The 24,018-nt window shown below is 41.7% G+C and overlaps 1 protein-coding gene across 2 annotated transcripts in view; it reads left to right on the top strand.

The window, feature by feature from the left end:
- The first annotated feature begins 3,940 nt into the window (after positions 1-3,940).
- Positions 3,941-24,018, top strand: part of OSBPL5 (oxysterol binding protein like 5) — a 170,480-nt gene continuing 150,402 nt past the window's right edge. Inside the window, exon 1 of one of the 2 annotated variants that reach the window (XM_079308388.1) lies at positions 3,941-4,167. In XM_079308388.1, coding sequence (XP_079164514.1) covers positions 4,153-4,167 — 15 coding nt within the window. In that variant the 5' untranslated portion in view covers positions 3,941-4,152. The remainder of the gene's footprint in view (positions 4,168-24,018) is intronic. The other variant, XM_079308389.1, reaches the window with a different exon arrangement.

Below are 24,018 nucleotides of genomic sequence, written 5' to 3'. Positions count from 1 at the left end.
AGCAGCATTATTAGACTTGCAGAGTTGCTTCATCTGAATCAGAGCTCTGAGCAACATGAGTTCTTTCTTTCTTTCTCCAGCTCTGAATCACTTAGGGTCTCCTTTCCTGTGTTAATGAATAAATTAGGTATCTGTCATGATAGATCACAGGACACCACACACAGAAGGTGTTTATTACAAGTACCTGCCACACAAAACCCCAGCTTTGGCAGAGCTGGTTTTACCCCTTTTGCTCATCACAGGGTGCTCATGGAGTAGGACTGTGTGAAGCAACCTGGAGCTGAGCACTGAAACACCAATTCTTTGATCTTGTCTCTCCTTCCACATTCTGCTCACTCCAGAGCAGCCTTCTCTCAAAGCAAGGATCACTGGATGCCATGTCTGCTCCAGGAGAGGGTATCTCACTTCTCACAGGGGTAGACAATTCACAGGGAAATAATTTTCTGTTACTCTCTTGCAGGCTTCTTTTTTTGCACTCTAGACCAATGTCTGTTTTCTGGTGCATATTGCCCTTGGATTTCCCGACAAGCAGGGACTGCTTAAAACTTGAGGTAGGTTAAAAAACAGTCTGAGTTCTTCTGATTATTTTATTATTTTTTCATATATATGGCCCTTCATCACTTCTTGCTAGAAAAGGTGAAACTGCAGAAAGTCACAGCATCCTGCTGTCCTTTGTGATCAGAGTAAGTGTGAAAGGTTGAGTGTAAAACAGTTTTCTCCCAAAATTCAATACATTCTCTTTTAACACCGAGGGCATCTGTATATTAAAAAACACATAAGTATTAAAGAACTGTGCAAATACTGAGCCCATAAAACATACAAAAGCAGAATACTGCTGTTAAAAGGTTCAGGCTGCTCAACCCCCTCACTGAGGACACACGGATGCCAGCTGCATATCCAGGTGCTGGCAGAGATGGGGAAGAGGGAAGCAGCTTTTGATCTTGTGTTACAGAGAAGCCCAATGCAGATTTAAGACTCTTAGCTCTGACTACAAAGGCATGCTTCAGTTCCTTGAAGTGTTGTAGGCTTCCTGCATGCTGCTGGGCTATCCTAGAAATTGCTGTAGCTTTCCCAGAAGGAACCCCCTAGTTCACAAAGTTCACAAAGGATAAATGTGCTATAGAGAATAAAAAATGGGTTATGGCTAAGCAAAGCACAAGCGTGGTATGGAAACTCCTCTCTGAGCAGGTTCAGCAGATAAGCAGAGTTCTGCTACATTTTCTCTTTTTTTTTTTCTTTTTTTTTTTTTTGTGTAAAGTTTTTCCCTTTCAGCTATTGCAATGACTCACTGATTTGCATGGCCACTCTTGTTATGGATTCTAAATAGCTTTGAGTACACAATTGGGTTGATGAAATGCCCTGTCAGCCATCTCTAATTCAGCTAGATTTCTCTCTCTTCCTTCTCCCTCCTAGTGCCTTAATCTAGATGGGCCTTATCACTTTAAAACTAAAGTGGGACACAAGGATGTGAGAGAGAAAAAAGGAAAATTTCTGAACTCTGTGCCCTGTTCCAAATTAATTAGAGCCCAAAACACCTCAAATATGTGTAGAAAGCAGCTTAGAAAATGTTCTCCACATTAGAAATGTTCTTCACATTACTGAATTTATGCCCTGGAACTAGAGTTTATGATGAGTGATAAACCAAGCATTGCAGCAGCACCTCTCTGTGCAGTTTGACCTCACTCCAAACACAGAGAAGAAAATTTATGTGTTCACCAGGTTTTTAGCACAATGTGCACAACTTCCAGCCTAAATCAACACAGTTCTTGGGATTGGACACCAGCACAACTGCCTGGCTGACTTTTTTTTCTTTTCAGCTATGTGAACACTAAGAAGTTCCTGGAGGCTGGCCCTCTGGGAGCCTGCTTGGCATCTCCCTATTTGTGTGTCACTGGTGTGGGTCCTGGCCTGCTGCTGGCTTTGTGCTCTCCTGCTCCCATAGGTAAGGGAGCTCCTCACCTGCTGCTAAGTGTCCCTTGCTTTCCTTGAGCCAGCTGCTCCAAGCAGGTGTATGTCCAACAAGGCACTGCTTCCTGAAGTTATTGCTTGACAAGCCTGTTTCCAAGACCCAAGGCTCTACCTGAGGGAGCCCTCAGCAGGTACTTGCCTTCAGGTTGGTGTGTGCTCCTGCCCAGCACTGCCCTTGAATGGACAATATGGCAGCATACCACAGCTCCAAATGGAACCCTGTGTTTTCCAGAGATAGCAGAAGATCCCAGCTGGAAGGAAAGCCTGTGTGAATTGACATGGGTCTATGCCAATTTACATCAAAGGAAAATCCAGATCATAAATGCTTGCACATGCAGCTTTTCAAGATCAGAGTACAAAGTCCAGGCTGCTGAATTCAGCTAGGCTGTGCCTCTGTGCTGCCTGATCTTAGCATAGTGTGGCTTTTGAGGAGCCTCTTTTCCAGCTCCTCCAGTGTAACACAGCCTTCAGAGCTCTGGGGGAAACAACTTTGGCCTGTTGTTCTCCAAAAATAGCTGTAGTACCATCATGAAAGGAGAAGTTTCACATAAATATGTGGAAAGAGAGCAGAGGTCTCACATAAATATGTAAAAATATTTAGGAGAAACCTCAGACTGGGACGCATATAAACCAGGAGGTTGAAGGCAATGGCACATGGAAACAAAAACCAGTTATTGTTAATGACAGTCTTGCTGAACCCATTCTAATATCTAATCTATTCTAATTTCCAGTCTTCACATTCTAATCTTTTTTTCCTTATCATTTGCTTTTTCCTTAAGAATCTATTCCCACTTCAAGGTGCAGTGTAGCTTCTTGCAAGGTCTTAACCTTCCAAAGGTTAAGGATGTCTGCACTACAGACAATTTTGTCCTCTAACACATGTAGGTGAGAGTATGTAACATTACTGGTGAAGACTGGATGGTATTTGCTTTCCATTTGTGTCAGGAGACTGAAAGAAATGTTGCTGAGAACATGGGAATTCACCAGGGTTGCCCTCAGATGGAATAGCAACCCAGCTTTGCAGAAAAAACACCTTGGTGCAAAATTTCTGTGGAAACAAATCCAAATAGTTTTAAGTTCAGAGAGGTTAGGGGAGGTAAATGCCAGTAAGGCAGTAAAATAGTGTGCAGAGACCACATGGGCTATTTCTCTACTGAGATTTTGTGGCAAAAATGTGTTATCTGCTGTCAAAATATGCGTGTTCAGACTGATAACACATAGGCCTGGTCTTATTCTGGTTGTTAATTTACATATAAAGACCTCCAAAGGCCTTTCTTGACTTGCTGTCATGCATAACTGTCACAAATGCCTTGTCACCTTTAGGATTTACTGCTGGTTAGGTAACACAGAGTAAGACTGAAATTTTTTTTGCTGTCTTTTTTTTCTTTTTCTAAGGAAAGGGAAGCCCTAAGGATCCTGGGGTGTCAGGCAGCTCCTCTGTGAAGTGTTGCTGCACACTGGGATGTTTTGCTGCTGCTGTAGGACTGGCAGGGTGAAATCAAGGGCTCCTCTGAATGACAGTGAAGTCCAGGACAAGCACGTGGGGCTGGGGAGAGGATGACTTCCCGCAGCCACTGCAGCAGGGTCCAGCTCTGGAACATAAAATAGGGGTAAGGTTTTCACAGTCTCCACATTGCCCACCATGAATTACCTGTCTTTGAGTAAAGCTGTGTTGTGTGAGCAGTAATTCCCAGTGCCCACAAAAAGCTAGGTCTGCTGGGGTACCCCTCTAGCAGCACGAATCCATGGCTCTGAATGCCACTGTATTGTTTCCCAGCTCGTGAGGCACCTGCCTCATGATTCCTTTACCCTTGTCAGTGTTCAGAATAGCTGTGCATCTATTTTAGCCAGGCAAGCCAAGTGCAAGTTGTTTTCCATGCAGGATGACCGTGTACAACAGCAGAGGCAGGGCAAAGCTGGAGTTTTGGGGAGCAGACCCTCAGCACGGGGCAAACCGCTCTCCTGCACTCTGATGCTGATTTTCTCCCTTATTGGCTGCTCCTGAGGCTGCAGCCAGAGAAACGGTCTCCTGTGGAACGGCAGCTTTAGACAATTTTATTGGCTGATGAATCTGATCTTGCCTGGCCACCTTCCAGAAGCACTGACTTGCCCGAGATGAGAGTGAGAGGAAGGCTGCTGTGCCTGGGGCTCTAAAGCGATTGTTTTGAGACCAGCGTAGCACCCATGCCTTGCTGCACGGTGAGTACAGACACACGGGTCCTATAGCCACGTCTATATGCGTGAAGTGCTTTGTGATCTAATTGCTGACACAATTATATCTGCAGCTTCTGTGGACTGTGACTCGTTTGCTGCTTAATTATGTGAAAATGTACTTGGTAAATGGCTTGCTGTCACAAAATGCTCGATTAACTGTTACAATGATCCTGGTTGAAACACTGTGTTTGTGTCCTGCTCTGGTTATTTCCTGTGCTGCAACACATTGATTTAAGCTTTGAGCCATGAGAGAGCAAAATGCAGCTGCAAGATGTTGATATTAAAATGTTTTCTTTGGTTTTATTATTTTGCTAATAGTGGAAATTCAAAATACCAGAGCTGCTTGTTAGTATTTGCTCAAGTCTTCTAAAAATTGCTGATTAATCTCGCCCTTTCTTTTTTAAGGGTAACTTCTGTGAAGTTTGATGCTATGGATCATTTTGCAAGTTGTGCTTTGCCACAGAACAAAAATAGGGCAGAGCAAAGGAAGGGAATGTTTTTACTGTAGCCCCCAAAGTGTGTGGTGCTCAAAGTGGCAGGATACTGCATTGCACCTACATTGCTTGCAAACAGCTCTACAAATAAACATTTCTGAAGAGCCCCCAAAAATATTGCTACCTAAGGAATTGATGGTTGACCAGCAGCACTGAAACAGAATGAAGGAATGCAGCTTTTTAGACTGCAGAGTCCTGTAATATACAAAGATACAGCTAATCCCGAGAGTGCATTATACCTGCTGCTTCAAAAATGATACTAAATAACCTGAGTTTCACTCTAACAACCTGCAGTGTCCCTAATATTCAGAGTGGAGTTTGAAAACGTGTATTTTTGACAGCTTTGGGAAACAACATTTTAATGCTGTACTTGGTCAAAATACCTCTCTAATATTTTTTAGGGTTTTTTTGTTAAGAGAGATGGTGCAGGAAGTGGGGTGTCAGTGTTTTATGCAAACAAATCCCTGCTGAACATAGGGACATAGTGATATTCTTCAGAGCTAAGACATAATATTAAATTAAATCTGAGTAAAGCTGTGTACATTCCCCAAAGATTTCCCATTTTTTGTTCTCTTGGGCTGTGCATAGCACAACTCTTGATGGTCATGATGCTTTTCTCCATTCTTCTTCCTGAAAGCTTCATGATTTGCCCTGGCTGGAATAGCTTTGCAGTACTATCCTGGCCTGGGATGCAGTTCCAGGGTTCCTTAGGGAGTCAGAAATGGATGGCATGGGGCTGGCTATAGCCTCTTGGAATCACCTGCACCACAGCTGCCTTTCCAAGCTGTGTTGAAGCTATGTTTTGAGTACTCTGGGAGAAGACACAGTGGGAGAGCCAAGTTGGTAGGTGCAGGAGGGAAAAGAACACTGATTTGCAGCTGTAGTTGTAAGTTGTAGTTGTAACTCCCCATTATGTCCATGTGGGGAAGAGGGGAGGCTTCATTTGGTGGAATTCCATCTCTATTTCAGCTCAGAAGGAAGTAACTTGTTGAACTGGCTCCCATGACAAGTGGAATGGCAAAATGGCACATAACATGAAGTCATGTGGCCCTGTCAGCACCTGTGGTTATGACAGTGAACTAGGACCTTATATGAATGAGAAATGATGCAGCAAATATGGTTTAGTATGACTTTTGTGCAATTTTGCCAGGTAGCATTGACAAACTTTGGTTCTAAATGTCTTCTAAACATTTATTTGGCCCTGTAAATAGTCAAAACTACATTTTTGTTTGTTCCTGTGTTTCTGCACCATTCTTGCTCCTGTTCTTGCTGGCTGAGGCTTCCAAAGGAGCAATGGGAAGCTGACATTCATACCCACTGGATTTCAAACATCCCTTCTAGAAATCACAGGCTCTGTCATTATATGGAATTTTATACCTGGTTTTATAGATGTGTTTGTGATTTCCTGGGATTTTCTCGTGGAATCTGAATTAGACCTTATTTCAGGTTAAGATTTAAGTTTAATAAATGTGAAAAACACAGAATTGACATACCAGCTCAGTTCCTGTTTGTCCTTCTGGAGAAGTATTTTGTATTAATGTCAGATATGCATCTGTGAAGTTGCAATCTGTGGCTGTTATAGTTGTAATACTGAAAAGGGGAGGAAACTGCCTGAAGATGTGAATTTTGCTAGTTTTAAATTTAAATGAGATGCATTGAAGGTAACCCATGATAGAAATGGAGCTTTGCCACTAAGTAGGATGCAATTTATTTGGCAGGGAATGACTGATTCTCTTGATTATTCAAAGAGCTTTTTGAAACCCTGTTACTGATGTGCTGCTGGTGTGTTCCAGCAAAATAGTAACTCTGAAAGAGCTGAATACAGGCTGCTCACTTATTTTTGAGCCTTTGCCATCACTCTACGTGCCACAACAGGCAAAATGTCAGTGATTCCTGTCATTGTCAAGCCCAAGGTAGAGGTGGCCTCACTTTGGGCACTGGTGGAATGGATACCCAAGAAGTGCTCCTTGTGCCTGAGCTGTGTTGGTATCTGTGAGCAGCCCCAGGGAAGCAAGGGTGTCTCAGGGGCCTGTGGCAGGGCAGGAGATGAGGACCAGTCACATGGAATGAATTGTCCTTTCCTGGCCTGCCCTCAGCTTGTAGTTGGTAGGCCATGACTGCAGCCAGCCTTAAAATAGAATGGCAGATTCTGTTTTGCTGTTTCAGATTTCCTGTTCTGCCATCAGTCTGGTGTGATGCTTTGGACCCCAATTGCCTCCTTCAGTCTCATAAATGTTGCAAGTTCCTTGGTTTTGTTGGAGTAGATAAAAGATAAGGGCAATTCTAGACATTTTACTTTGTGGGGAGAAAATGGAGAGAAGCAGAAAGAGGAGGCAACTAAAAATATAAAGCTTGTGATCTTTGTTAATGATTATATTGGGCAATTCTGAAATGAAATTAATAGAAATGAAACCAAGAGAAAACTATGATTCTTTGACTTAAGAAGCATCTTGAAATGTTTTGGTTTTGGATTAAGACCTGAGTTAAGAAAGTGGAAATATATTGATTTGTTCAAAATAGCTTCTATGCAAGGCTCTTACAGCACATTCCTTTAGAATGTGGACTTGCAAACTGCAGTAGTATTTTAAAACACTTGGAATTCAGAATGACATCTAAACTGTCTGCAGTGATTTTATTTTTATCTTTGTTGGGTTATCTTGGATGTGAATTTGTATTTCTGTATATGTGTATAAACACGAACCCATTAACATGTATGTAAGTGGGAAGCTGATAGGCAATATGCTTACATATAAACCAGCATGTTATTGAGTCATAACATGAAATATTTACTCTCAATATCCATGTGTAAACCTAATGTGCTGTGGATTCATGCTAGGAGTACTAAGGCAAGAAACTGTTTATGCTCTGTGATACAGATAGCCAGATCAACAGTGGGAGTGAAAACTGGAATTGTTCTTCCGTTTCAATTACAGCCTGACAAATGGTGCATTCATTTTTCATTGTTAATAAATGGCCCATATGGCATCCTTTGATCACATGCACTGCAGCTTCTGCAACAGTAAGGCATTTACTTTCAGGGAATACAGAACCTTACATTTGATCTAGGATTTCTGAGCTAAATATTGGCTTGAGTAAGGGGATGGACACTACTGGGAGAAGGTATCCTAGGTAGCTCAGAGTTTTCCAGTCTGCTGCACCCACCTCAGCAGCAGAGCCAGCAACCTCCTCACATTCCAGATCACAGGAAGGTTCTTTCACCACTAGCAAATTCCATTCTTTTACAGAATCTGTGAGGATGGCTTTTCCATGCTGCACAGTCTAGATTCCAGGATGCCTGGCATGCAGGGATAAATAAAAACTTACTAGAGAAGAAATTTATAAAGCAAGGCAAAGCAAAACTAGAATTTCTTTGTGTGTGAGAAATACACATCACCAAAAAACCCACCAGCCTGATATACATATCTCTTGGAATAAAGACAGCCTATTTGCTTTTAATCACATTATTTATCATACCTTTTAGAAGCAAAACTGAAGTCCATAGCCAGGACACCAGCTGGAGACATTCAGGAATATCTCCATGGAAATACCGTCTTGGAAAGCAAAGCTTGCTGAAGTTTGCTCATTATTTTCTGCAGAGCACTGCAGTCTGGGAGAAAACAGGAGCTAGGTGACACCCTGTTTTCTACACCCACAGTCACAACAGATGGATGGGTGACAGAACCTCTCCAGAGCAGCTCATGTCCTCCCTCATGGTGTAGCTCTTGTAGCCACTTTGATCTTAGTGGGCAGACAGTGTTTGGGACCTTTCTGTGTGTTCCTACCAAAAATTGATAATGATTATGCAGTTTGGGCCTTTAAACTGAAGTGTTTACAAAGCACATGTGGGTGTACCTCAAACACAGGAGGTTTCCTCCCTCATAGTGTTCATGTGAACCTTCCAGGGATAAGGAGATGCAGGATGGAAGCAGGGGAAAGGGAAAACCTGTTGGAATCTCCTTGGGAAAGTTTCACCAGCAGGAAGCAACCTGTGGCACTTGCAGCTACAACACTGTCGGCACCCCCAGAGTAGTTTCAGCTTCTGCTCTGGCAGTAGCAAATGGCAAAACTGCATGGACTTACCCACCCATGACCCCATATCAGCAAAGACTTGTGTCCCCTTAACCTTTTGCAAAAGATGGGTGCAACATGAAAACTTAAACCCCAAAGCAGATGGTGCACTTCTGTACCAAGCATCACGTCATGTGTTCAGTGAAATGTGGCTGGCTGAGTGTGTCCAGATGGGCATGCTCCTTTGGTGAAGAAACCATTGAAATGTGGCAGTTTTTGGGAATCTAGGCTAAAATATGCTCTCACAATGGAGAGCTAGTTAGTACAAGGCACAAAACTGAAAAAATTGTTTTTCACATAGGAAACTGAAATGGGGGGGGGAACTTGAAAGATTGTGCAATTGTTTAATTTGCTGCTTCATGGAACTCAGATATAAGACACTGGAAACAAGGAGAGATGTGAACTTTCAGCCAGCACTGTAGTGCTAATATATAAAAGATTTCCTCAACATACCTGGCTTCTCTTTTCAGCTGGCTTCTTAGGAAGGATTTTTTGAGGAAAATGCTCTATGTGTTGTTACAGGCCTTTAAATTTTAGGCTAGACTACAAAAGAATTATATGCTTGTTATTTTCTTTTCCCTTGAGAGAGTTCTGCAATATTTCATAAATCCAGATGACTGTATATGTTTTAGTGAATATGTAATTTGCCACATGGAATATATGTTGGTCAATACCTCTGTTCTTAGAGGAGATGGTTGCTAACAAAAATGATGTCTGACAGGCTGCTCCTTACTGTGGAATGATCTGTCATCTCCTCAGGTTCTTGTAAACTGCTGTAGCTCAAGATTAGGGTAAAATATTTAAAGGTTGTCAAAAGCAGATTTAAAGCCTCTGACCTTCTAGCTTTTAAAAGTGGTTTAGGGGCTTATGATGTTGAATCCTGTAATCACTTTTGAAATGTTTTTTCTAGTCCATCTTCCTTGAATGAATAGAAATGTCTATTTCCTACAAGTAAAAAGGGTCTAACTTTGACAAAAAGCATTGATGATCATGAGCTTGCTGAAATCTGTGAGGAGTAAAATTTCTAACTGACTTGCTGAACTGGTAAGATTTGTCAGGGACAGTCATGGGTAATTGCCTCAACCTTTGTAATAGAAAAAATTTTGCTTGGTAAAAAACATAGTAGAAAAATGCACTTGTCTCAGGAAAGGAGCAGTAAGCACTTGCCCTGTGCAAAACCAGGAGTTGGACTCAATCATTCTGTGGACACTTTCCAACTCAGGATATTCTATGATTCCATGATTCTATTACTTGAATTATTTTCCAGAATCCATGAAACAGGAACTTCCTCAAGGAGCTTTGCCACAGCAGATTAGGTTTTTATATTAAATGTTGTTGTTTGGTCTGCAAACCAAACCTCATTTCTCTTGACCTTATATAATATGGTGGACACTAAAGTTTAATATAAAAAAAAGAGGTAGTAATTATTTATCTTCTTACCCCCCCCTTTTATGGTACCAGGCTCTGGCTGGGTGGAAAGACAAAGACATGATGCATGAAAATATGAATGGTTTGTGTTCAAGCTGATGTCCCATGTTGGCTCCAATACATGGGGCATCACATTTTCCACAGGGTGTCACAGAAATGCCATGAAGATCCTGTATGGAGGTGACTTCTACCTGAGAACCAAGGAAACAAACATGACCCAGTCAAGTGTGATAAATATAGACACCCACTGCAGCAACTTGCACCAACACAAGCTCTGAGTTGTAAGACACCTGGCTGTGTCTCAGCAGTCAGTCCTTGCTTCATGCTGCAGTTAAGCTACACTGGCTCCCAGGTTATTGCCTCTGCACCAGGCATTTGCACGGTCCCAGGAAAAGTCTTGCCTGTGTGAAGTTTTGATAAGTGATGGTTAGATTTCTGCAAAACTAAACTAAAGGGAAACTAATACTGAGTAATCTGGGAGATGTCTTTCTATCCAGGTTTTATTAATGATTATTTCCTTCTGTGGTTATTTGCATGCATTTACAGAGCTATTCGTTGCTCTAGTTTTGTCTCAAAAAATTCCAAAGTATGGAGCTGTCATTCAGGGATGAAACAGTGTGATGTAGTTGTACTATAGACAAGGTAGTTTAATTGACACTTACAGTCTGTCTTTAATAGGTGGGCTTAGGATATGCAATTCAGCCCTGCAGTAACTTTCAGATTTTCTTTTACATCTTTCCTTTGCCACTGTAGCAATGGAAAAAGAGCTCATGTACTCTTTAACTGTCATGTGACCTTGCAGCTCCACAGTGGGACAGGGAATGCTGTGTTCAAGAAAAATCAGTGTTTTGGAGGAAGGACTCAGCAAATTACTGGGAGCCTGTTTTTTCTAAAGGCTGATTTGTACCAATGGGGAGATCCTCATACACTGTGAAGCAGCACTGTGCTGATCTCAACAGAGCTACTTTGTTTGGTGGGGGTTAAAAATCTGATCCCAAGTGTGTGTGATTCTCTTCTGCTGATGCAACTATCACCACTGTGCCTGGGGAAGGTTGTGCCTCTCTCTCTCTTCCTCTTCTCTCTTTATGGCCTAGCAGCCCTACAAAGCACTGTTTGTCCCCTTTGTTTTTTGAAGCACTAATGTTTCAGCAAAATTCAGCAGAGGGGGACAGCTCTCAAAGCCAAGCAGGTTATGACAAGTTTGAGAGGAAGGCTGTGGCATGGATGGGGTGGTTGGCACAATTGTGCTTGGAATCACCAAGTTCATGATCCTCCAGAGCCTCTGGTGGTTGTTGGATGTAGAAGGGAGGATGAGAATACACTGGAGGAAATGCATGGAAATGCAAAACATATTAGGTGTCTGTGGGGAGATAAGGAGGTGCTGCATCAATGCACAGAATCTTTCCAGACTTAATCACTTCTCCTGGCAAGACTGTCTGCAGTGTTTAGAGAGCAGATGCAGATGTGGCTGTGGTAGTTAACCAGGAAAGGAGAGTGGTCCCTTTTGTGTATCTTACATTTGGTTTCAACAAAGCAAATTTGTGGAGACATCATCAGTGGGACCAGCAAAACAAATATAATCTGTTTGTAATATTGTAATCCCTCTGCTCAAAGACAGGTTGCCAAATTTCTCAGGGAAGAACTGTCTTCTTAAAAAACTCAAACTCCTAGAAAAATTTCCCCCCAATATCTTTATTACTGAGACTTGATATATTCCTGGTTTATTGAAATTTATTTGGCTACCAGAAAGAGTAGAACAAATTTAGGAAAAACTAAGAAAAGAGTTTTTTAACAATGAAATATCTTACATTTTTTTAAAGAAAATACCACTGTATCTTAGATTATTGAGATTTTAAAATATGAAGTCAAATTCCATTAAATATTTTTTGGCTTCATTGCTCCAAGAGAAGGATGTAACTTTATCCTACTCATGAATATTCAATTCACTCCTCTTCCTTTTTTTTAACTGCCTCCCCCTCCTTGAGCACAAACCAGAAATGCATAACCCCACATGGGAAATGGAAATACAAAATTCTGCTGCAAGAAACCATTGCTAAATTGATGTCACTTTAATAAGCCATTTCCAGGGCCACTTCTTTTAAAATGAAATAAACTCTTAAGGGCATCCTTAAGGTTGTCTTGACCTGTTAGCTGTGAGGCAAGCTGAGGCAACCTGTCCTTGTCCTGAAAATTAGAGAAATATCTAAAGCTTTTTAAAAAAGCAACCTCTGACCAAGTTTCAGGATTTTACCTGGCATCACTTGGTGGGTGTTGCCAAATCCAGTTGAATTCACCCTTAGTGGGTACCCAGTGGAAGGTATCAATGACATCTCTTGATCACTTGCAAGGACAAATGCCATTTCAGCTTTATTCAACTGTAAGTTAACACATGGTGTTTGCAGAGAAGTTAGTTACCAATTTTCTGCAGCAGAGAATTGGGCCATTTGGAACTTTGACCAGTTTTCTTTCACAAAATTACACAAAAATAAAGTAGGGTTTCATAAGAGAAACAATGTAACATTAAATATGGATTGTCCCTTGCCTTCTCAAAAGAAAGACATTTTCAATTTGACAGTATACATAAAAACCCTCATTTTTTCCCTCATTTCCTTAACCATAACTAGAAATGACAGGAAAATGTGATCAAGGGACAGTGCTGAGCATGTGTCACCAGTCTGGAGGTGTGACAGGCTGCCCAGACTGCAGTGCAAGGCTGAGACAAGCCTGACCAGCTTGGCCCTGAGTTCACCCATCAAAAAATCACTGGCAGGGTATGTGCAGCTTTCTACTTTGATGCTCCTTGTTCTGCCAGCCTGGGATTTGCTCATCCCTTCTCCCTTGTGATGCAGGAGGATGTGTTTTGCCAAGCTCACCAGCTTCCTCTGAAAAAGACATTTCTGTCCTGGCCATGGCTGGATGCAGAGTAAGATTCATCTGAGCTGCCAGAGCTGAAATGACTGGAGATGTGTTTTTGTATCTCCAGGGAGAGTTTCATATACTGACTTTGTGTATCAATTGGATCACATCCTCAGAATCTCTGGGAAAAAGAAGAAAATGGCACCCTCCAGAAGACAGGATGTCTGGTTTTGCATGCACAAGGATCAGTCAGGTGCAACATAAAAGAGTACAGTGTATGTTCAGAACCTCCTGAGCAAAGAGATTTCAGAGGGTTCTTCCCCTGAAAGGGTCTGCACAGAAATATTCTTCTAAAAATGCTTGGCTGGAAACACATTTGCTATTATAATCTACTAAGTAGATGGGAACAAGATTTCATCAGGACTTTTGATGGTTCTTGGCAGATTCAGAACTGCAATCAGATTGTGACCTGACCAAATCATGTCTTTGACTCCTCTAGTAACTACCTGAGGTTGATTGGCTTTTGTTACACAAGTCTATTTGGGCAGCAATGAGGACAAGCAGGGAGCAAATGTTCAGCAAGCAGCAGATTCAGGGAGGAAAAGGCTTTTCCTTGTGGCTGCTATAATGTCTTGAATGGTGATGAGGAAGGTGCCTGAGCTTTTATTTTTACTGCAAATGCATACATAGTGCAGGATTTGGGAGGAGGAAGGAAAGCACTGCATGCTTTGCTATCAGCTGAGGGTCAGGCTGCCAGCAGTGAATGCTGAGAGAGGCTGTTTTAAATCAGACTCTCAAGATTTTGAAGGTGGAGGGAATGTGCTTTTAGAGGCAGGGCAGTGACCTGGAAGGAAGCAGCAAAAGCACTGGCAGCAGATGACATGTGGGTCAGAGGCAGCACGGAGCCGAAGGTGGTTGCTGGGCCAGGGCTGTCTGGCTCAGCTGGAGGTGGGTGCAGGAACAAAATGAGGTGTTTCTCTGTGGCCACATCTCTGTGCTATGATGTTACAAGAGAAAGGAGTTTTCCTGAGGCATTTGAACCAGCTGAGCTGTATCATAGGGAAAGAAGTGAGGTGCAGCTGGTTTTTGGTGTATTCTTACCAAAGACTCCAGTCTGGGAGCTGTCTGTCTTGACTCCTGCCAATGTGTTGGGAGGAGTTCCTTTCCCCTGCCACCTGCCTGCAGCATGTGGGTATTGGCAGTGTATATTGCCATGAGAGGATGCTGTGTAGGAACACTCAAATTGCTTCCCTTGGCTGTTTCTGGGTACCAAGAACAGTATAACCAGTTTAGATCATCCCCAAATGTGGGCTAGTTAGCTTGCCTTACGAGAACAACATGGTCAGGAGGAGAACAGTATCTGCAGGCTGTGCTGCTGGCTGTGCTTGAATTACCTCACCCATCTCTGCCCAGCTCTGCATCCTGCTGAGGGTTCTCTTATCAGAGACAACAGCACATCAGAGGTTCTGCTGCCTCAGAGTCAGCACTGGGGGTGGAGGATAAGCAGATAAATGTAATCTTTACATGAAAGAGACTAATCAATCACTGAAACAACTTACCAGTGCTTGTGGGGGACCCTTCACCTCTTACATTTGCTCAATGAAGATGATGTATGGGGTTTGTAAATTATAGAATACATATGTATGAGTTCAGTGGCATTTTCTGTCCTGTTCCAAACAAAAAAACAGACTATGACCAATGATGTTATGTGGCCTTACAAAAATGACTCTATACATAATTTATAGAGTTCCAATGAATATTAGAAGTATACTATTAATTTTCACTTGAATTATGTGTACTCTTATGTCTGGATCCCTCTTTTGATACACAAATAGATTTAATAACAAGTTGATTCCTTATAGATAGTGACCTTCTGGCATAAAAACATAGTATTTTTTAAAAGTGTTCCATAATCTTATAAAATTAAGAGTGGAAAGCTGAAGGGAAGTCTTGGAGTCCATAACTGCTAAAGAACTGAGGACCCAATGTGAAAAAAAAATTGTATTCTTAATATTAGCAGTGTTGAGCATGACCATGTGAATTAGCAGACTTTGAAAATGAAGCCAAATCCACTGAACAGTCTGGAGTATCTTCCTGAGGAAGCATTTCACCGTGTTTCAGGCCCATTTGAGTCTCTTGCTTCTTTTCCATACACCTGCTCATTGCTCCCAGGTGTGGCAGTCAGTGGAAAGAACTATTTTTAACGATGATAGGCTGTATTTTGCTGGGATGTATCTTTGTGTAGGTTACTAGTGATTTCCAGGAGGCTGCTCACCAGGACTGCCCAGAGGAGCTGGATCTGGGTATTTTGGCCTTTTGATGTGTGCAGCTGCTGCTTTCCACATGCCTCAGGAAATGTGGGCTTGCAACCAGACTCCACTTTGGAGGGGACTGACACAGGAAAAGGAAGGCTGTCTGCAGTGCCAGTACACCCTGCAAAGGGAGCAGGAGGGCCAAAGGCATCAAATTTTGGGACTGGCAAGATGCCCAGTTAGGAGCACAGTTATTCATGGCCTTGGCTCTGCTGTATTTGTAATCAAGGAATTTTATAAACACCTTACTCATGGTTAAGTGTGTTGTCTTGTTACTGACAACCTTATGTCATATCCCAAAGTAAAAGACCTTTATCAGGAGCTCTGTAAATTAAATTGCTACTTTACATTAGACTTTTTTCCAGTGGTTGTGAATTCCTTGGAGATGCTTTACTTTATTAACAAGAGGAGTGTGTGCTCTGCCAGAAGCAGAGAAGAAATAGGTTATGATTTCTGGAGGATAGGATTTCAAAAGCCCTTGCAGCTGCTAAGGTAGAGTTTAAACCTTTTCTGCTTGGGCCTTGCAAGTGTTGTGCTTGCCAGGTTGGCCCCTGGCTTAGGAATGTCAAACATCAGTTCTCACATACTCACTTTTTGCTTTGTGGTTTCCTGGGGTGTCCACAGAGGGAACACACCACTCTGTGCTCAGACACAGGTCCCAGTTAAGGTCCAAATATGCAAATTCAGGTCTAGTGTAAGCTTTTTGCAAAACCTCTTATAAACTCACCAAACTGAACTCTCAAGTGCTAGAAGCATGAATTATTCTACTTAAATGATTTCCAATTACTTCAGGACTTAAGCCAGGCATAGATAAATACAGCAATGAAGTGAAGTAAATTCAGAGAAATGGAATTCAGTTATTTTTAATTTGGGCAGCTGAGCCCTTGTCTTCTATCAAACAAAACACAATCTTTTCTTTAGTTGTTTCTGGACATGCCTAGAAGCACTATTATTTTTGCAGCTTGATTTTTAGCTTCTTTTCACCTCATATTCCCTCTGCGCTGAAGTGCAATGTACCCTTAGCCATGACATTTAAACTGGTAACCCTCTTCTTTGGCATCACACTAGAAATGTTTTTATTAGATAGTATTTGTCATTGTCATAGTTTACTTGACAAAGTGAAAAACTCATTGTGGTAGACTGTAATCTCAATCCTGGTGTGACAGTGTGTGCTCCATGACCCTGTGGTGGGAATGCAAGGATTAGCTGGCCCTAATTCACAATAATTCTGAGATTGCAGCTGAGATATTGACTACTCACAGAAGAGAGGATCCTGTTTGTTCCCAGTACTTACCCAGGATTGAAGAGCTGACTCTGGAGCAGGCAGGATGGGGAAGAGGGAAAAACTCTACCATGACTCCTTTTGGGAAGTCCTCATGTCTTGTGAGATTACAGTTTTAGAGACTGAATTTTGCTGTGTCTGTAAGTCAACAGTGGGGCAAGAATTTATTTCTTTATCTTTTTTTTTTCAGTGTGCTACAGGAAAATCCAGCTTTATGTCCTGGATGTGATTGTTTTTAGGACAGTGAAGAAGCCTTTGGCATAAGAAAGACTATTTTCTAATGAAATACAAATTCAGGTCATATACTAAGCTCTTTCTCAGCTGGCTGTCAGTCTGTGCAGCAATATGCCAGGCAGTGTTTTCTAGTGCCTTGCTGGTAAAAAAAGGTAATCAAACCAGTTTCTTCATGCTCTCTTTTTGAGGACTTGCTTTAAATCCCTTCAATTAAACAAGGTCTTCTTGTAGAGATGTGAAATCTGGTGAACCTTTGTATGAAAGCCTTAATATCCAGGATATAACTGTCACTTTTAGTGAGATTTGTTGCAGAGCAAATTAATCACTGTAGGAAGTTCAGCTCTCTTTCTGATAGCACTCCCTTAAGGATCAGTGATTCTACACTTGAATATGACAAACACAACATTCTCAAAATGTTTGGCATTAATGGGAATGTACTCCTACTGAAGTCAATAATAAAATGATCTTCATTTTAATGAAAATAATTCTAAAATACCATCTGAGAAAAGCCTTCCAGGCAAATGTTTAACTCTATAGTTGTCAGACTGAGAGACTTTTTTATCCAAGTTTAGTTAGACTTTTGGTTGGTAGGATTCTTCCAATAATCAGTGAGAGGACAAATTATTGTAGCCACCTTTTAAAATCAGGATTAACTGCTCTGTGAAGGTTTGCTGTGCCTTAACTGGGTTTTTTGCACTATTGACTATACAACTATAGATACCTGTAGTTCACTCCAAGTGTTTATTCTTTACCACATATGCTTAGGTGCATATTAAAAGGGTTCAACTTATAAAAAGGGTTCAACTTAGTCAGTCTGTCTCTGTCAAAATTTGTGTAGACATAGTTGCAGCTCATACCTGAGATGAATTTAAAACAACTCAGATTAGCCATCCTTTAAAAGCCCTCACCTTGATCACTACCAATTTTCTAGGCAATGAATGCAAATAACACTGTCATTTCTGCTTACCTTTCCTTTACATATTGCCTTTGCTATTCAGAGTTTTTTCTCTTCAGTGTTTTTGTTTGCTTGCTTTTTTCTCTGCACTCCCATGAAGCTGTGAACTCTTGCAGGGCAGTGCTGGTTTAAAGCTTAGTGAAACCAGGTCTCACATGTGTTCATCTCAAAGACCTGTACTGCAATGTTGTGACTCTCCCTAGTTGTAGTAGGAGTCACACACCTCAGGTCTTGCATATTGTTTTGAAAATACTGGAGCAGATTTGGTCTTTTAAGACATACTGTACTTCTTTAATGTCTTGGATAATTTCCATTTCTGAAAAATGTGCTCATTTCTGTGCATGTAAACACTTGCTGTGGAGAGCAGCAGAAAGAAGCAATTTCCTGTACTTATTTTGTCAGGCTAGGAGTGAATTAATCTCATTCAGCAAAAAAAAAGCTAATTGAAAATCAGCAAAACACTTTGAAAAATTGTGTTGATTTTGCAAATAATTCAGGGAAGAGTGGGGAAAAAAGTCTTATCACAACATACCTCAAATCTTCTTGACCAGTATATCTATCCTCTCTTATTAGGTATTATTAAGTTACCTGTAGAGCTGAGTAATTTTATCTCACCAGGGACATGGGGTTTTTTTTTGTTTTTCTTCTTTTTATTCATCTGCTCTGCATGGGAAAGCCCTTATGCTTTGCTGAAATCTCAAGCTATTTAGAGTTAACAAGATTGCTCTGCAGAGGATACCTTAAGTGCCAGAGAAGTCATAGAGCCATGGAGAATGATTCCAGAGTGTCCTGCTTTCCAGCTGGGCTGGCAGAAAAGCTGTCCTGATGGTGTGTGTTGCACTGCAAGACAACCATCTCCTGGCTGAAACACAACTCAGTGCGGGTGTAACCCTGGTGAAAGGGCCAACATGACTCAGAAAGGCTCAAGCTTTGTCCTGGAATGGCTTCCACAAACAGGAAGCCAACCCTCAAAGAACCACACTGATATGCACACACCCACTGCTAATTTTGGCACAGTAAATACCATCCTGACTCATATATTGGCTTCCTCTGCCACTCTTTCTGAAGGATGAGGACTGCAGGTTTTAGGATGGTGTTTCTAACAGGCAAATCTAATGCTTCAAGCCTGCAGAAAAAGTTACAGCTCCTTCTCACTACTATAATTTCTACATCATCCTGACTGAAGAAAAAAATTGTATAGTTCTGGAAATACATCTAGAGGTAGGCTCCAAGAGGAAGAATCATTAAATTTATTTTTGTTCTTGTAATTAGATACCTGAGGAGGGACAAAAATCTCTCTGTGAGAGTATAAAGTGCTTACCAGTTAATGAAATGGAATCAATATCAGGAATGTTAGGTGATGACATTATTATGTTCTTCATTAATTTGCCTTGCACTCATTTATTGTGAACCTCTTATAAGAGCTGCTGATTGAAAAGACATATATGTTGAAAGCATAAGAATTTATTCCTGAAAAGATTCTATTGTTGACAGTCCCCTGTGAAAATCATCTAATGGTGTCATTGAGGTTTCATTTATCTTTCCTTTTTGGAATTCCAAGATTTAGTTACATTAGTTTCTATTTGTACTGGCTGATTTCAGTCAGGCTGGAAAATTGCTCACTCTCTAAAAATCTCTTTCAGGATGAAAATGGCTGTAGGAAAAATGAGAGATTTCTGTATTCTGGGGAGACATTTATCTCAGTTCTAAGGCTGGCACAAAGCTTACAAATCTCCTAAATCCTCCCTTTAAGCCTTCCCAGCAGGGTCCTGACTCTGAATGCTTCCAGGTGTGGGTTCCCTCTGCAGGGCTGTACTTCACTGCACAAGGCATCCCTAGAAGATGTGCCAGAAGAATTATGTACAAATTTAGCACCTTCCCTGTTTGCTTGCTTGTGGTTTTTAATCTCACCCCCAAAGTCTTATGGAAGTCAGGTAGGCAATCTCCAAACAGGAGGCAGCCAAAACCCCTGTAAAGAAGAAGCTATGATAGTGACCATGGTGAGCTGATGCCCAAGAGAAATGCCCAGTAAAGATAAGAAAGGCACACAATTTGCAGGTAAAGGGCAGCATCACAAAGCATTGTTCTCTCTTTTATATCCAGCACCTGCCTGGGTATCAGCTGGTACCCAAGGGATGGACTCTCTCCTCCACTTTGCTGAGTGAGCACTGAGCTCAGGGTGGGCAATAGCCCCAGAGTGGTTTCCTAGTGCATCCTCTGGTGCACTGCAGGCTTCAGAGAGCAAAGCTTTGTCCAGGCTTTGTGCTAGGCATTTCTGGAGTGTCTCTGATGGCTTGTCTCCTGTTTTTCATATTATTTCACTTCATAGCTTTGTACTATACTAGACAGGATCCAGAAAAGGTTTTGGTTTTTTTTATCCCCCTCTTAGGATGAGGACACAGGCCAGCAGCCTGCAGGCAGTTTTTCTTAACATTTATTGAAACCTTTCAGCTTCAACAGCTCCACATGTGCCAGTACTGAAAAGTAAGTGCCAAACTAATTTTTTACAGGTGGATAAATGAGGTGCCTGAGTGTTTGCACATGTGCCCCATTTATTTCAACTGGCATTGTAACATATTACCTTGAGCCATATGTCTGTGTCCCATGAAAGAAAGTGAGATGGAATAAATCAGTGCAGAGCAGTGATGCTCCTGATTTTTTCCAGCTAGATAGAGATCAAGTAGTGCTAAAGCAGACTTCATGTTGCAATGCAGTACAAGCCTGTCTAAAGCCCTGAATATCTAAGCACTCAGAGATTATTTCAAAGGTTTTACTAAGTGAAGGCTTACAGCTCCAGGGAAGAGGCAGTACTTCTATCTGTACTCCTAAAGCCCCAGTGCAATGCCATACCCATCACAGTTTTTCTTCCCTAGAATAAGGGGTGGGACAAAACTAAGGGATATTTTCCCATTTCAGTGGTGTTTTGGAGTGGTTTAGTCATGCATTATTAATGGTATCAACCAAAATCGTTGCACACACTGAGTTTCATCAAATGCCATAGACTAATCACCATCTTGTTTCTGTAAATTGTTAACAATTATGTTTCCAGTATTACCCACTCATGCACAGCACCCAAACTCACAAAGGTGTGGGTACCCTCCCTGCTCACCCAAGGTGTCCCCCTCATCCATGGCATCTTCTCACTTCTTTTCATCTCCCAAGACAGATTTTCTTCCATGCCCCTGATCCTGCACTTTGGTCCTAGGCCATGCCATGGGTGCCTGTGGAGGGTGCAGGCAGCAGTGGGAAATAGGAGCTTGCTGCTCTGGGAGGTGTGTTTGTGCTGGGCTGATAAACACCAAGCAGCTCCATGGTGTTCACTCTAGCACAGAGAGAGGACAAAAAGGAGGCACTCCCCAGAGCCCAGTTTGGGTCAGGAGATGAGAAAGTTCATGCAAGGGGATTTGAAGAGACTGTGGTCAATGTGAGTCTTCAGCCAGTGTGGCATCAGCCAGATGTGTGAACCTGGCCTTGCTTTTAAAATAATATAGGTCTGAGGTGCTCACATTAGCCCTTCTTCCCTGAATGATGTCAAGGGCAAAGAGACTTTTATTTAGCTTTTCAAAATGAGATCATGGAAAAGGTTTTGGGGTGCAAGAGGTTTATTCACCTGTAGAAAATTCCAAGAGGGTTTTCTGTGTTGGAAAATCACAAGTTGACTCTCTTGACTGAAAAATAGCAATGGGAAAACAAGGTGAAGATATGTAGCACTGGGATGCCAAAAAACTTTCTGGCTAGTGGATTCTGTAAGTATCCCATTAGAAACTAGCTCTGAAATTAGCTGTGCATCTTTTTATAATCCTGTATTACAGGGCAATTTAAACATTGATTATCTATTCTGCTATCCATGATGTTGGAATGAATTAGTGTGTTATTTTGTGGAGTAGATAAAGCTAGTGAAATTGTTTCCTTTTATTTTTTAATGGGGATTTCTTAGATGTTGCTCCCAGAATTTGGTGTATTACTCTTCACTGAAATGAGCAATGTTAAGGCATAACCCACCCCATAATCCCATAATGGGGTGTTGTCTTATCTTCACTTAAATGACAGTGAAACACACATTGAACTACTTTGCTGAATTGCAGTATTTATTATTTAGGCATGCAGCATCCACTCTGTTACAGTAGTAACAGTCTGAGAATACCAGGTCAGCCTGGCAATTACCAGTTGCTTCGTTTATTTGTGGAAGCAATTTGTGTAATTCATTAAGTATCTTTAAATGTAACACAAGAAATTTGCTGCATTTTAGCTTTTGTCCTAAGAATTTTGACTCTATTTTGGGCTCTGACTCTTGCAGAGTCATTTTCAGCTGATGGGAAGCAGAGTAGGAAATGTGTGAAAAGGCAAATTCTCTTTGTCATAGTATAGCACAGTGTAATTTCTTGGTAAAATATCACACCATTTGTTCTAACAGCTCATTGGCAGTAGCAATTTACATTCTACCCTGGAGTATCTGATTTTGACCTCTTACATGTCTTTTATATCACTGTAGTTTTAAGATTAAGAGCATTTTGATTTAGGTGCAAATGCAGCAATGTGATTAAATCAGGATGAGGCATCTACTTAAAGCTAATTATGTGCTTAAATATGCTGCTGAAGATGACTTTCCTACTGATTTACGCAAGGGGAAAATTGAGTTCAAAAATACATATTAAATAAGGCAGGTATCTATTTCTTTTGAGATACCATATCCTATCTCCTCCTCTTTTTTCCATATCTGTACTAAAAGTTATCTTTTTTTTTTTTAATTTTATTTTTAAAGACTCAATAATGGTGTTTTCTGCAGTTATGCTGATGTCTCCAAATTTATGCCAGTGGAATCTTCATATACTTTCTATGTTTCCTTAGCAGTCTCACCAGGTCCGCAGTACCTGTTAAAGCAGTTTTGCTGCTAAAACTTCTACTTAGTTTTTTTGTTGTTGTTCTTTCAACCTCATAATGAGTGATGTAACGAGGGAAGTAACAAGGGTTTTGGAGCACACTCTGATTTTGGAGCACTTTGCCCATTTTTTCCAGTGTTTTCCAAAGCCCAGGACCTGACCCAGTGTGTGCAGACTGTTAGTCCCCCATTGGAGACCTGTTTAGGCATGGCTAACTGGTACCATCTACAATGAGATGTTGCTGAGAGCTGTTCCAGCCTAGCACTCCTGTTCCTGGGATCCCAGCCCTGCAGTCACCCTTGCTGTTGGAGGGAAGAGGCCCTCTTGCTGGCACTTGCAGTAGAGCACCTGAGCAAAGCCCAGGGAACAGTTTTTATCTTCATTTCCAGGCACAGTGCTTTGCTGAGGATTTAGGTTACTCCAACCTAGGAAATAACACCTCAGTGTTGTATAAGGAAGTCTTCCCATGTGGCAGGTTAACTTGCAGTCCTTCATAATCTACAAGTATAGAGAAAACAAAGATAACCTGTGCCCAAGAAGAAGTTTAGTGACTGGATTGCTGCAATCAGCACAATTCATCTATCCCTTATTTCACAGTTTATTAAGAACACACTGCTTTTCCTGATGAGTGTTGATAGTCAATGGCAAATATTAACCCAAAACCCACAGTAGGCACTCTGGCACGCTGCTTGATAGATCATGCCAAGTGTGGTTATAATTCTACCTTGGTGCATTGCTGCCATGCCCTTGAACTACTCACTATTTGTGCAAAGGGTGCCTAAAACATGGACATTCCCAAAATGTGAGCACACCAGGACATGTGCTGATAGCCAAAATATGGGCACCACTGAAGCCTGAGTGAGCATAGGTAGCTCAGTTTTACTTTGTCTGGGCCAACATTTTGCCTTCCCAGGGCTGACACACCCTTGCAAGTGGGGTAGAGAGGCACACGGCATCCTGGGCAGCCTGTGCAGGGTGCAGAAGAGACAGGATGCTCCCCTTTAGTACAGTTGCACCTGGGAACAGAAGTGTTTCCTTCCTGCACAGGTCTGGCCAGGCAGCAAACAGGGCATCCCTCCTGAACTAAACAGGGCATCCCTCCTGAACTACATGCAAAAAGAAGGCATACCCTGTTTTGGAGGGTGGAGATGCCAAAGTATAGGACAAGAAGCTCTAAAGCTGGAATGTGGTGGGTTGGAAAGGTGCTCCCCAGACCTCTCTCTGGAGCACTGACCCATAGCTCCCAGTGAATAAGTGCTTCCAGGAGTATGAAGCAGGATGCAGCCTATGGCAAAAACCACAAGTAAAAGAGCTGTAAAAAGAAAAC

The sequence above is a fragment of the Erithacus rubecula genome, assembly GCF_903797595.1.
Source record: "Erithacus rubecula genome assembly, chromosome: 6".
NCBI lineage: Eukaryota > Metazoa > Chordata > Aves > Passeriformes > Muscicapidae > Erithacus > Erithacus rubecula.
The sequence above is the reverse complement of the archived record's forward strand: the minus strand, read 5'-3'. Positions and strand labels throughout refer to the sequence as shown.